Here is a 13182-nt window from a genome sequence, read left to right as displayed (position 1 = left end):
CTGGCGAGGTTTTTTTTGGGGGGGGGGTTAGTTTTCAAGAGTCAGAGCTCCCTTCGTCAGATACGGAACGTTCAGAAACATCTGCCTCCACCCAAGGAAGTCTCTGATGAACCTTGACTCTTGAAAGCTCATACCCCCCCTAAAATCTTGTCAGTCGCTAGGGGGCTACTGGACTCGAATCTAGCTGGGGTGGACCAAGTGTCCATGGAGCAGGATGCAGCCTCCTCTCCATCTTTGGAAAAAAACAGCTAGACGCCCTGCCCGGTTGGTGACCCTCTTGGGAGTGCCGGGATGAGGAAGGCCCCCGCCATTTTATTAGCCTTTGGCTTCTCCAGGGCCGCTGACTCCCTGCTCTTTCTTCCCTCCTGCAGTTCCTATGATGGGGGCCCACATGGCCATGGCAGGGGACATGAACGGACTCAGTCCCACGCAGACGCTGCCCCCGTCCCTCTCCATGCCGTCGACATCCCACTGCACCCCGCCTCCCCCCTACCCGACAGACTGCAGTATTGTCAGGTGAGTGAGCGGCGGTCCTGCCCACCCTGCCCTTTTCCGCTCTAAGGCTTCTGGCTCCAGACTGCCGTGCCCTCAATGTGGGGTCTGCGTCCTCCGAGCAGCAGTTTGCAGGCCCTGTCAGTGTCTCGACAGGCTTACGGAGCCCCCTTCGCTTCCCCTCCCCTTGCTGTAGCCTCGCGGCTTTAGCTGGTGTCGCCGACTCTGCTTGCTGCATTTACTGTGCGTCGTTTAGGTGCTTCCTGAAAGCTGACTCCGGACAAACCAGGGATAATGCTTTTGGGGGGAGGGTTGTGTGGGGGTGGGGGAAGCCTGAAGTCAATCAGGTTGTGATTTCCCCATCCTGTTAGCTTTGGGCTGCTCCTGCGGGCTGCCTTGCACCTGAGGTTCGCTGTTTGTCAGTCACATTTGGTACAGCCACTCCTCCCTTATAGAGGATCTTCTTATGCAGATCTGTGGTGTTCATAAGCAGTCTCATGGATTGACTACTGTCACATACTGTAAGGCGGGGGAACCGTCCTTGAAGACTGTTCCAAAATTTCAGTGGTGGCAGAATCCTGGTGCTCGGCTCCAGAGGAAGGTTGAGAGATGAGAGCCCAGCCAGGTAGTTCAGGAGCTGCCTGTTGGCATCTGGGTTCCATTCTGGCAGCTTTTACAGCCCTTCCCTACACGGTGGGAGACTGTGAGCCCCCTCGCTTGCCTTGAGGCATCAGGCTCTGATCCACATCTCTTTGATCCACATCAGCAAGGCTTTTGATAAGGTTCCCCATAATATTCTTGTTAACAAATTGGGAAAATGTGGTTTAGATCCTGTTACTGTTAGGTGGATCTGTAATTGGTTGACAGATCGCACCCAAAGACTGCTTGTTAATGGTTCCACTTGGAGGGGAGTGACTGGTGGAGTGCCGCAAGGATCTGTCCTGGACCCTGTGTTGTTCAAAATCTTTATAAATGATATGGATGAAGGAATAGAGGGGATGCTTATTACATTTGCAGATGATACTAAATTGGGAGGGGTAGCAAATACGGTATAAGACAGAGCCAGGATACAGGATGATCTTGACAGGCTGGAGAATTGGGCTAAAACCAATAAAATGCATTTCAACAGAGTTAAATGTAAAGTTCTGCATTTAGGTAGGAAAAATCAAATGCATAGTTATAGGATGGGGGAGACTTGTCTCAGCAGTAGTGTGTGCAAAAAGAATTTTGGGTCTTAGTAGACCAAACACTGAACATGAATGGGCAGTGTGATGCGGTAGCTAAAAAGGCAAATGCAGTCTTGGGCTATACATCAACAGAAGTATAGTGTCCAGATCACGCGAAGTGATGGTATCACTTTTCTCTGCTCTGGTTAGACCTCACCTAGAGTACTGTGTTCAGTTTTGGGCACCACAATTTAAGAAAGATGTAGACAAGCTGGAACATGTCCAGAGGAGGGCAACACAGATGGTGAGGAGTCTGGAGACCAAGTCCTATGAGGAAAGGTTGAAGGAGCTGGGTATGTTTAGCCTGAAGAGGAGAAGACTGAGAGGGCATATGATAACCATCTTCAAGTACTTGAAGGGCTGTCATATAGAGGAGAGTGCCGAGTTGTTTTCTGTTGCTCAAGAAGGTTGGACCAGAACCAACGGGTTGAAATTACAGTAAATCAAAAGAGTTTCCATCTAGACATTAGGAAAAATTTTCTAACAGTTAGAGCGGTTCCTCAGTGGAACAGGCTTCCTCGGGAGGTGGTAAGCTCTCCTTCCCTGGAGGTTGGATGGCCATCTGTCAGCAATGCTAATTCTATGATCTTAGGCAGATGATGAGAGGGAGGGCATCTTGGCCATCTTCTGGACATGGAGTGGGGGTCACTGGGGGTGTAGGGGGGAGGTGGTGCAGGGGGTTGGACTAGATGACCCTGGTGGTCCCTTCCAACTGTATGATTCTATAATTCTTTGTGAAACAAAGTGAAAGCATGGATTCAAGTTCAGGCCTGGAGTGATATTCTTTCTTGAGGTCAGGAGCCGGTTGCTTTTTCCTCGTCTCTTTCTGTTTCTTGTCTCTGCTTTGTTCAGTCGTAAGGTGGGCATCCTGGCATGTTCCCTGGCGCTGCCCTAGTTTGCTCCTCAGCCGCAGTGATGCCTGGCCACAGCTGAGGCCTTTATTGAAGCAAACCGGGGTTTGAACGGTTACCCGCACCCTGGTTTCCCAAACTAACTGTAGGTTTGTTTGTTTTTTAAGCCACATGTTTGCCTTATGTCTGAACTGAGTTTCTCTATCTCTGTCTGTAAACTCACTTTCTGGAAGCCATCCGACTGGCTGCATGATGGTTTGTTGTTTTGTTTTTATGGGGGGGGGGTTGTTCTGAACATTAGCAGAGGAGTCAAATTTGATTCCTGTGCTTTTAAAGGCTTCTTTCTGATGTTTGGTGGAGCATGGGAATAGCAGCGTCTGGTATTAAACGACTTGAGTAAATCGCCATCCAAGACTTGGGGCTGCCTTTTTGTGACGCGGTGAAGGAGAAGCGTCCCACCCCATTCCCGTAGCGCAATTAGCACTTCTTATTTTTAGACATGATGAATCTTTACAACGGAGCCCTCTGTAACAGAACAGGGTGGGCGTTTTTCACCTGTGCGTAACTAGTGGGGCGGAATTTCCCCGTTTCTGTCCACCGCTGGGGTACGGGCGTCCCACACCCTGTGCTGAGCATGGGGGAACCGACCTAGATGATAACTTTCTGTATCCCTCTGGTGCAGCATCTGCAGTTTCATCCCGTTTCCTGCCACAAATGAGACCACAAAAGGGGAAACTGGGGGGGGTACCTTCCCAGTCCCACCCCCACCCCACCCCCCGCCTGTTGCGTAGCAGAGTGCCTGGTGTGGTTCTTGCTGTGTTTGGGCTGTTGCAATCTGGGTGACCTTCTCTCTCTCTCTCTCTCTCTCTCTCTCTCTCTCTCTCTCTCTCTCTCCCTCTCTTCTCCTTCCTCTGCCCTCTTTCCTCCTCCTCTTCCTCCTCGTCCTCCTCCTCCACCTGCAGTTTCTTAGCACGGCTGGGCTGCTCGTCCTGCGTGGATTATTTTACGGCGCAAGGGTTGACCACCATCTATCAGATTGAACACTACTCCATGGATGTAAGTAACCCTCTCGACCTTTCCTTCCCAGGGGACGGGGGGCCCTCCACCCCATGCTCTGAAGCCCACCCCCTCTGACTTGGTGGCAAATGGCACGCTAACACCGCAGCAGCGTTCCCCCCCAGCGGTTGCTTCTCCATTGTACAGACCCTTCGGGACAGGACAGCTTGGATCAGGGAAGGAGTACTTAGCTGTTCCTCTGCCAATTTAAACGCCCCCCCCCCCAGCTGCTTTCCATTTTTAGACTGGATTAGCAGGGGAAAGATGGGTCTGGAGCAGGAGTCCCCAATGTCGTGCCCGCTTGCTTTTTAAAAACTCTTGGCGGGTGCCAGGAAAGGTGTTGGTGGGCACGACAATGGGGACTTTTGCCCAGCAAAGGGTTCTGATTGGTATTTTTTGAAAACATTGCTGTGGCAGCTGCTGCCACCCCAGCGCACGAATCTGCACTGTGTGGCGGAAGGTAAGCCGCGGCTACCGTTTCGTGGCCAGCTCCGCCTCTTGCAGCAGCCGTTTTGGGGCTGTGCCCCCTCCTTCATGCTGTGCCAGAACTCCAAAGTTGCCCGCAGGCTCAAAAATGTTGGGGACCCCTGCTCTGGAGCACTGGGGTGGCAAAGCATAATTGGAGCAGCAACCGGCAGGGGAACTGCGCTCCCCTCCCTTCACACACCCCCTCCAGTTCCAAATTCCAACTGTGCAATGGAGGAATGTCTGTGGGGGCTCCGTTCCCCCCCCCCCCGGTTTGCCCCCTGAGAAGCGGTGCTGCCGGTGCTGCCAAGGGCTTCTTGCCCACCCGACCCTCTTTGCCTCCCATCTTTCGGCTCTGGGCCTCGCTGTTTCTCTGGGCTGCCGGCTGGTGCCTCGAACGGGTTGCAGGTGCTGCTGCGAGATGAAAGGGGCTTTGGGGGCTCCTCCTTCGCCCCCCTTTTCCCTCTGCGTGCTCCACTTCGAGACTGCCTGCTTTGCTGTGCCTTTGCTAGGTGGCTGCGGTTCTGGGATTAACCTAAGGGGGACCCCCTGAGCCTGTTTGGGTTTATGATCTGTATGTTTTCTTACTGATCCTGGCTTTTGGGGTCCTTCCCCCCACCCCGAAGCAGATTGTTGCCAAGCAAGGCTGGGCTTATTCATCCCTCCATCACCCCCACATACACACCCCATTCAAAAATCCATCACCGATCCTTGAGAGATTTTTGCCGATCATCTACCCAAGTTAGAGCCCTCCAAAGACCATCTGGATTTTGCTTTTCCTGAAATTTGGCAGCAGCTCTAACAAGTGGGGTGGCTCAGCTTTGTTTGGACAAGACCATTAATAGAGATGAACTAGCAGATCTGATTTATTTATTTACTGTATTTATATCCCACCTTCCTCCCCAGCGAGGACCCAGAGCGGCTTACATTGTTCTCCTCTCCTCCATTTTATCCTCACAACAACCCTGTGAGGTAGGCTAGGCTGAGAATGTGTGACTGGCCCGAGGTCACCTAATCAGGCTTCCATGGCACAAGTGGGGATTCAAACCTGAGTTTCCCAGGTCCTAGTCTGACAACTTCAGCCACTACACACCACACTGGCCGTCGTGCTATAGAGCTTGCAAAAGACGCTGTTCTAGAAACTCCCCGGTTCTCTAGGCGGGCAAGGATTCCTGATTGCCCCACAGGAAACATTCCAGCAGACCCCCTTTTCTGGATCAGCCGTTCAGACCCTGCAGAATGGGTTTGGCCCGTGCTGTGGTCATGTGATCATGGTGAATCTCAGCACAAACAGATTGGCCATTTATGCAGGGCTGTTGCCCTCTGCTCTGGTGATTCGTTTTGATTATGCATGCCTTTCCCCACCATCAGAGGTTGCCTCGCTCTCCCCGCACGTTTTCGCACGTTTTGCCCGTGTGTTCCAGGTATTGTTTTAGGAAGAATCCAGAAAATGAGGGGGAAATGCGCGGGGAGAGCGAGGCAACCTCTGACGGTCGGGAAAGCCATGCATAATCAAAGTGAAGCGCTGGAGCACTCAGCGGGGGGTGACCGTGGGGAAACATCCCTGCATAACTGGCCGTTGACTGTTTTGCCAGGGGGTCGCTCCCTTCCCTCGTCCCTCCTAAAGCTGACCAGAGTATCTGATGCGTTGTTTAGAGTTGTTCCTCCATGGAGTGGGCATCTCTATCTGTGATGAATCCCAAGGACTAGGAATCGGATTTCAGAACTGAAAAATGCAGGTGGATTTTTCCCAAATGAATTAGGAGCCAGCAGGATTTCTATCCTGAACTAGAGATGCTGACCTCCAGGTGAGGCCTGGAGATCTCCCGGAATTACAGCTGATCTCCAGATGACAGAGAACGGGTTCCCCTAAAGAAAATAGCTGCTTTGGAGCATTATATTCCTGCTGAGGTCCCTCCCCTCTTCAAACCCCTCCCCAGGCTCCACCTTCAAATCTCCAGGGATTTCCTAACCCCGGAGTCAACAACCCTATCTTGAACAATATTTCACTCCTGCTGTAATATCTTCTGGTGGCAATTTGTCAATGGACTCTCCTGCAGCCAGCGTGATGTAGTGGTTAAGAGCGGTGGACTTTAATCTGGAGAACTGGGTTTGATTCCCCGTTCCTCCACGTGAGCTGTGGACTCTAATCTGGTGAACCAGGTTTGTTTCCCCCATTCCTGCACATGAAGCCAGCTAGGTGACCTTGGGCCAGTCACAGTTCTCTCCAAACTCTCTCAGCCCCACCTGTTGTGGGGAGGGGAAGGGAAGGTGATTGTAAGCTGGTTTGACTCTCCTTAAAAGGTAGAGAAAGTTGGCATATAAAAACCAACTCTTTTCTTCTTCTTCTTCTCTGTTTGTTTCTTTCTGGGCTGACCTGTTTTTTCCTTAACCTTCCAGGATCTGGTGAGCCTCAAGATCCCGGAGCAGTTCCGCCACGCCATTTGGAAAGGCCTCCTGGACCACCGGCAGATCCACGACTTCTCCTCCCCGCCCCACCTCCTGCGCACGCCCAGCGGTGCCTCCACCGTCAACGTGGGCTCCAGCGAGACCCGCGGGGAGCGGGTGATCGACGCCGTGCGCTTCACGCTCCGCCAGACCATCTCCTTCCCGCCCCGCGATGAGTGGAGCGACTTCAACTTCGACTTGGACGCCCGTCGCAATAAGCAGCAGCGGATCAAGGAGGAAGGAGAGTGAAGGGGGTGTTGTGTGGGGCACCCCCACCCCTCGTCCATCCCGATGGACCTCTCTTCTGCGCCTGCCTGATTTAGTTGCCCTTCGGTGGGGTGGGGGGAGAGAGGAAGGGAAGGATCTTTCCACTGACCAGCGTTTAGCTGTCCCCACAGCTGTGGCCCCCTCCCCCTTCGGCTTGGGGTCTCCTGCTTCACCTCCAAAGTTGGGTTTCCTCGCCAGCTATTGCTTTTGTTAGTGGGGAAGGGGAGTAGCTTTTTATGCCTTCTTTCCAGCCGGGGCAGGGGAGTTGTTCTTCAGCACCAAAGAAAGAAAGGACAAGGGGGGAGCCTTTGAGATGCTTTGAAAATTGCGGCACTTACTTCTTGTGCTTCTGCTGAACCGCGGCACCTCCGCGTGCCCACACGTTTGTCTGCAGCGCACGCAACTTCCCTCTCCGCGCCCGCGTGCTCGCAGCCAGGTGAAACGTCTCTTGCGGGATACGTTTGCCCAGATTCCTTTCTAAACGTCTGTTTCCCAGTTCGAGGATTGTTAAAAGTCGCCCATAAGGCTGCGGCTATTGCGGTTTTCTGAGTTTAGACTGTTACAAAGTTGAGCGTGGAGCATTTTTCCAAACGGGGAAGAGGAACGAAATGCCTCACAGTTAATTTGGCAGCCGTGTGCTTGTGATTGGGGCCTTTCTGATGAAACGGTTGTGTTGCACTGCCGGAAGACCCCCCCCCCCTCGCCCTTGCAGCGGTGGAGAGGAATTGGCCATGCGGAGGTCCCGTTCCTGCTTTACTTTTCCCCTTGGATGTGTTCGCCAGCTGTGCGGGGGGGATGGGGGGGTGTTCCCCCTGCACAAAAGATGGTCCAGTGTTTGCCCCAGCTCAGCAAAAAATTGTCACTTAGGAGGACTGCCCCAGGAGGTAGTTTGTGAACGAGTAGATCTGTTGCATTTGCCCTCTGGAGGTGACCAAGGGCTACATTCTGTGTGGCGCTTTGCAGGATATTTTCTGGGTGAATCAGTCTCACAAGCACCTCGGTGTGGTTGCACCCACGTCGATTTTCACTCACACGGGAAGCCCTGGCTTGGCTTTCTCTCTCTGTTAGAGTTTCACGAATTACCTTTCCACACCTGTCTGCTCACAGAATGGTGTCAAAGAATTAGCCCCGTAAACATCCAGTTTTTTACGTGTGTGTGTATATATATTTTGTTCCGCTTCTACTGCCGGCGCAGCCCTGTCAAGACCCTTTGGCCAACGCATGCATTAAGTCTCTTCCTTAGCGGCGCGTGCTCACGGCCATAGATGCAAATCTCCACTCTGTCCCCTTCCCCCCAGCCCAATGTTTACTGACGCCTTCCAGTTCCCGTCTTTCTGCATCTGCCTACAATTGAAATGAGAGATTCTTTTTTCCCCTTGTAAAGTTTGTAAGTAAATAATTGTTTTGTGCGTGTGATTTTTTTGTTTTGATATTTTCCTGTAACAATCATTATTGATCTCTTTTTTATTATTATTGTTTCTCCTTGGGATATTGGGCCTTTCAGAACCACAGTTTTGTTTTGTATTTTTTTAATTTTTTTAAAGTTTTTTTTTTTTAATGGGAAAGGTTGTATAAGGTCTTGCAAAATACTCGTGATCCTGTTAGTGCGGGTGTCTGCATTACTGAGATTGGGAGGGGAGTGTGGTTGCAAAAAAAAACCCTCTCTTTGGGGGGGAAGGGGGAAAAGGGGAGGGTTGACTTCAAGGCAAGAGTCCGAGATTTCAAAGCAACTTCATTTGTTCAGTTCAAGTGGCAGACATCCACAGGTTATTTGTGACTTGTAACAAGTATTAATTTGATTTTAAAAACTCTGTCAATGCCAGTGTAAATAAAAGCCAAATTTGAAAAGTGGTGTTGGATGTGTCTGGAGTTTTGGGGGCTCAGGGAGGTGTTTGAGTGTCTGGAAGCGACAGTTTAAGCCTTGTGGGGATGGTGGCGTCATCAGGGCTTGAGTGTGGGGTGAAAGTCCAATAGGGTTGCCAATCTCCAGGTGGGGCCTGGGGATCTCAGAATTGCAACTGGTCTCTTTCCTCTAGAGAAAATGGCTGCTTTGGAGGGTGGACTCTGTGGCATTAGACCCCACGAAGTTCCCTCTCCTCCCCAAACCCTCCCCTCCCCAGGCTCCCTCCAAATGTCATGTAATTTTCCAACCCAGAGTTGGCAACCAAAAAGTTCAAGGCCCCTGACGAAACCATTCCTTTCAAGCATAGCAAGACTTATTTCTGAATACTGAGGATTGGGATACATCAAGTAAGTCGAATGTTCATTCTGTCCCCTCCCCCCCAGAACCAATTTGATGGTAAGGCAAAGATCCATCAGAATAAATTAGGTTACCAACCTCCAGGTGGGGCCTGGAGATCTCCCAGAATTGCAAGTGATCTCCAGACCACTGAGATCAGTCCCCCTGGAGAAAATGGGAGCTTTTGGAGGGTGGGGCTCTATGGCATGAAAACCTGCTGAGGTTCCTCTACTCCCCCAGCCCCACCAGCCCCAGGCTCCACCCCCCAAATCTCTAGGAATTTCCCAATCTGGAGTCAATGGTGTAGCGTGGTGTAGTGTTTAAGAGCGGTGGACTCTGATCTGGAGAACCGGGTTTGATTCCCCACTCCTCCACATGAGCAGTGGACTCTAATCTGGTGAACCGGGTTGGTTTTCCCTCTCCTCCACATGAAGCCAGCTGGGTGACCTTGGGCTAGTCACAGCTCTCTTAGAGCTCTCTCAGCTCCACCTATCTCACAGGGTGTCTGTTGTGGGGAGGCGAAGGTGATTGTAAGCCAGTTTGAGACTCCTTTCGGTAGAGAAAATCGGGGTATAAAAACCAGCTCTTCTAATGATAACCACAAAGCCATTATTTTCAAACCCAATTTAGGAGCAACTAGATGAAGAGCTGCACTGTAAAGAGAAAGTAAAGTTCAACATGGAGAAGAGGGAGCTTGGTCCGCATGTAATGGGAAGGCATAACAGATTCCTGAAATGTGCATCCCTTGAAATTGGGCAAAAGACACCTGGACAAATCTGGCCACCATGTGTGCTGCATCCATGAATCCTTGACTGTTGGGGCAGAGAGGCCTAGTGGAGGTGGGGAGCAGAGGGGGGGGATTCCCAGGCACAATATTGATCAAAGACACTTCTAACATTCTCATCCAAGCTTCTCCCTGGAGCTTGATGTTCCAGATTTCCCCATGTTGCTTTCAAGGTGAACTGGTAGGTGAACTCTCCATCGTTCCATTTTGTTTTGGAGTTCCCGAACACTGCGTGTGCATATCTTCTTGCCACAGCGGATGGCTTCGTTTGTGGGGGGCCCTCAACTCATATCTCAGTGTGTCTCTTTCTCACTGACCTGTATATCCAGTGCAGCTTTCCGGCTCAACTGTGTGAGGGCCCTGCTGACTTCCTTCTGATCCCTCCTCAAAACACACCTTTTCTGGGAATCGCTCTGCACAACCTCTTTGTCCCCCGTCACTGGCTTCAACCAGGGCCAAGATGATGCAACGGCAATGAATGCAGCTCCTTGGAAGGGGCTGTGGCTCAGTGGTAGAGCATCTGCTTGGCATGCAGGAGGTCCCAGGTTCAATCCCCGGCATCTCCAGTTGAAAGGGCCAAGCAGTAGGTGATAGGAAAGACCTCAGCCAGAGACCCTGGAGAGCAGCTGCCGGTCTGAGTAGACAATACTGACCTTGGTGGACCGATGGTCTGATTTAGTACTGGCAATTGCATGTGTTCAAATCCCAGCATCTCCAGGTAAAGGGATCATAGAATCATAGAGTTGGAAGGGACCACCAGGGCCATCAGGTAGGCCATCAACCAGTAGGTGATGTGAAAGACCTCCGCCTGAGAGTCCTGAGAGCTGCTGCCAGTCTGAATAAACAATACTGACCTCGATGAAACACGGGTTCGGTATAAGGCAGCTGTACATGCTCATGCATGTTTTCTAGTCTCCTTTGTATCAAAATTTTGGACTGTGAGCTTTGGGGGAATCGAGACTTGCTGTATTCTGAAAAGCAACCATGGTGTGTCAACAAAATTTGTGCGTTGCCTCCGCAGAGCTGCTCAAGACAATTCACAACGTACAAACCAGTCAAATCTGTAAATAAATTAAAAAAAGGATTAAAAACAAGCTGATTAAAAGAACCAGGGCATAAAAGCAGATAAGAACCAGCGGAGCAGTATAAAACGATACTCCGGGAGCAGGCCTCAAGCTAGGAGCAGGTGATAACTCAACTTAAAAAAAAAACCTTTAGTTAAAAGCCTGGGTAAATAAAATGTTTTAACCTGGTACCAAAGAGTATAAGATAGGCACCGGGAAGCCTCAAACGGGAGGGCATTCAACATGCCAGGTGCCACCACTGAAAAGCCCTGCCCTCTCACCAGCCACCTTACCTCTGCAGGTAGGGCTTGAGAAGAGGAGCTTAACTGGCCAGCTAGATGTTTACATGGATGAGCTTTATGTTTATATCTGACAGCCCCATGAACATGAGCATAAAAAATCCAAAACAACCACTGGCGATGCTGGGGATCCAGGTGGCATTTTGTGTTTTGTCATGGTATCCAAAATGGTGTTTGCAAGCAAAGGAGGCGAGAAGCAGAGCCAGTGGGGGGGGGGAGGAGAGAAGAGCAGAAGTGCTAAGGTTGCCAACCTCCAGGTGGGGCCTGGAAACCTCCCAGAATCTCCAGGCTACAGAGCTCAGTTCCTCTGGAAAAAATGGCAGCTTTGGCGGGTGGACTCTGTGGCAGTAGACCCTGCCAAAGTCTCTCCCCTCCCCAAACCTTGCTCTCCCCAAGATCCACCCCCTAAATCTCCAGGAATTTCCCAGCTCAGAGTTGGCAGCCCTAGAAAGCAGAGTTGGATGCTAGGCGGGGAAGCCGGGAACAGTGTAGGAACGAGATTTCCTCTCCATCTGCAGAGCTTGCAGTTCTCCCTCTTGCGATAAATAATTAAAAAATAAAGCATGAGAGACGCCTCCCATTTCAAGGCAGGAAAGAACTCGGTCTGTCCAAGGTTTGGGGCGATGGCACTTGGCATGGAGATAACTCCCAAGATGCTCTTACTTTGCCAGAGGCTGGCTCTCAATCCTTCAGGCTTACCACCCCTCATCAATCAGCAATGTCTACCGTTGACCCTTGACCATCTGTTTCTTTCCCAGGGTTATTGGCCTTTCCACGGCCCACCCATCAACACGAACCGTGGCACTCCCTTCTCCCACACGCGTCGCCCATTCTGGCTCCCCTGCGGGGAAAGCAGAAAACAAATCTCTTGTGTCCTGTGGCCAAATAAGTTCCTTGTTTGGTTCCTCGGGACTGATCTGCCTGGGAACCATCAGCTCTTCCATGAAGCAATAGGTGCTCTTGAGAAATGAGGGAAGTGAATGAAATAATGATTTGGGGGCTTATTCATGCCGCAAGTATGAAAATCTTGCCATAAATGCTGCAGAAGAGCCTGCCGTTGGCCTCTCCCAGGGCGTGGCGTGTACCCGCTGTCATGCACGGGAACGAGTTTTTGGATGCATGTTTTGCACCTCCGACAGCTCGTAAAGACCTGGTTTGCGTTGCTTTGTTTCAAGCCATCTGGGGAGGCTGCTGACAGCGAGGCAAAGAGAACTTTCTACGCATCGAGTCGGGGAATCGAACCACGCGGTTAAAGGAGGGAGGAAAACTTGGGTGGTCCTGTTTGTTGGTAAAGATATTCAGGGGAAACGTGTTCAAAACGTTCAAGGAAATATTAAGGGCGAAATTGTCCAATAAACCAAACTGTGCTCGATTAGGCCAGGTCCCCAGAAGCTGAAGACCAGGAAGAAAGAAATGGTTCTTGAGAAACCTACTACTAGCCACTGCTAGATTAACTCTGGCACCAAGCTGGGAGAAAAAGATACGCTTCCTGATTCAAATGTCTGGATTCGTGAAGCATGGTTCACCTTTTTAATGAACCCGCTAAACTATAATTTAAAAAATTATGGGAAGCACATAGGAACACAGAAGAAGAATTTGTTAAAAAATGTGGCAGCTGTTCATTATTTACCGGAATAAAATTAAGAAGGTGAGGGAAGAAATCCTGAGAAGTATTTTAAATGTACTAGAAAAGGTGTCCAACTCTACTGACAGTTAAGATATATTTATAATGTATTTTGTATTGTGTATATTAGCAAGTGATTGTTAAAAATGAAAACGATCAAATACAGTTGAATAAAAACAAAATTAGACGGAAACAAAAATGCTTCCGCCCCAGTTCGGAAGCGCGTGGGCGCCCACAGCCTGAAGCAATAGGTTTTTCGGACCTGCAGGGAAAGACCTCTGAGATATCAGTGCACCGCCACCCCTGTGGAACTCCTTGCCACTGGGTGTTGAGGCAGTTAGAGGTGCTGCTACAGTTAGACACCAAG

At 50.7% G+C, this 13182-nt stretch overlaps 1 protein-coding gene across 1 annotated transcript in view; it reads left to right on the top strand.

Moving 5' to 3' along the window:
• TP63 (tumor protein p63) overlaps positions 1–6799 on the top strand; it is a 107120-nt gene extending 100321 nt beyond the window's left edge. Inside the window, exons 10-12 of the mRNA XM_056849727.1 lie at positions 372–516; positions 3532–3625; positions 6491–6799. Coding sequence (XP_056705705.1) covers positions 372–516; positions 3532–3625; positions 6491–6787 — 536 coding nt within the window. The 3' untranslated portion in view covers positions 6788–6799. The remainder of the gene's footprint in view (positions 1–371; positions 517–3531; positions 3626–6490) is intronic.
• The last annotated feature ends 6383 nt before the right edge of the window (positions 6800–13182 follow it).

Source organism: Euleptes europaea, chromosome 5 (genome assembly GCF_029931775.1).
Source record: "Euleptes europaea isolate rEulEur1 chromosome 5, rEulEur1.hap1, whole genome shotgun sequence".
Taxonomy (NCBI): Eukaryota; Metazoa; Chordata; class Lepidosauria; order Squamata; family Sphaerodactylidae; genus Euleptes; species Euleptes europaea.
Note: the sequence above shows the minus strand (reverse complement) of the source record. Positions and strands in the feature narration are given on the sequence as shown.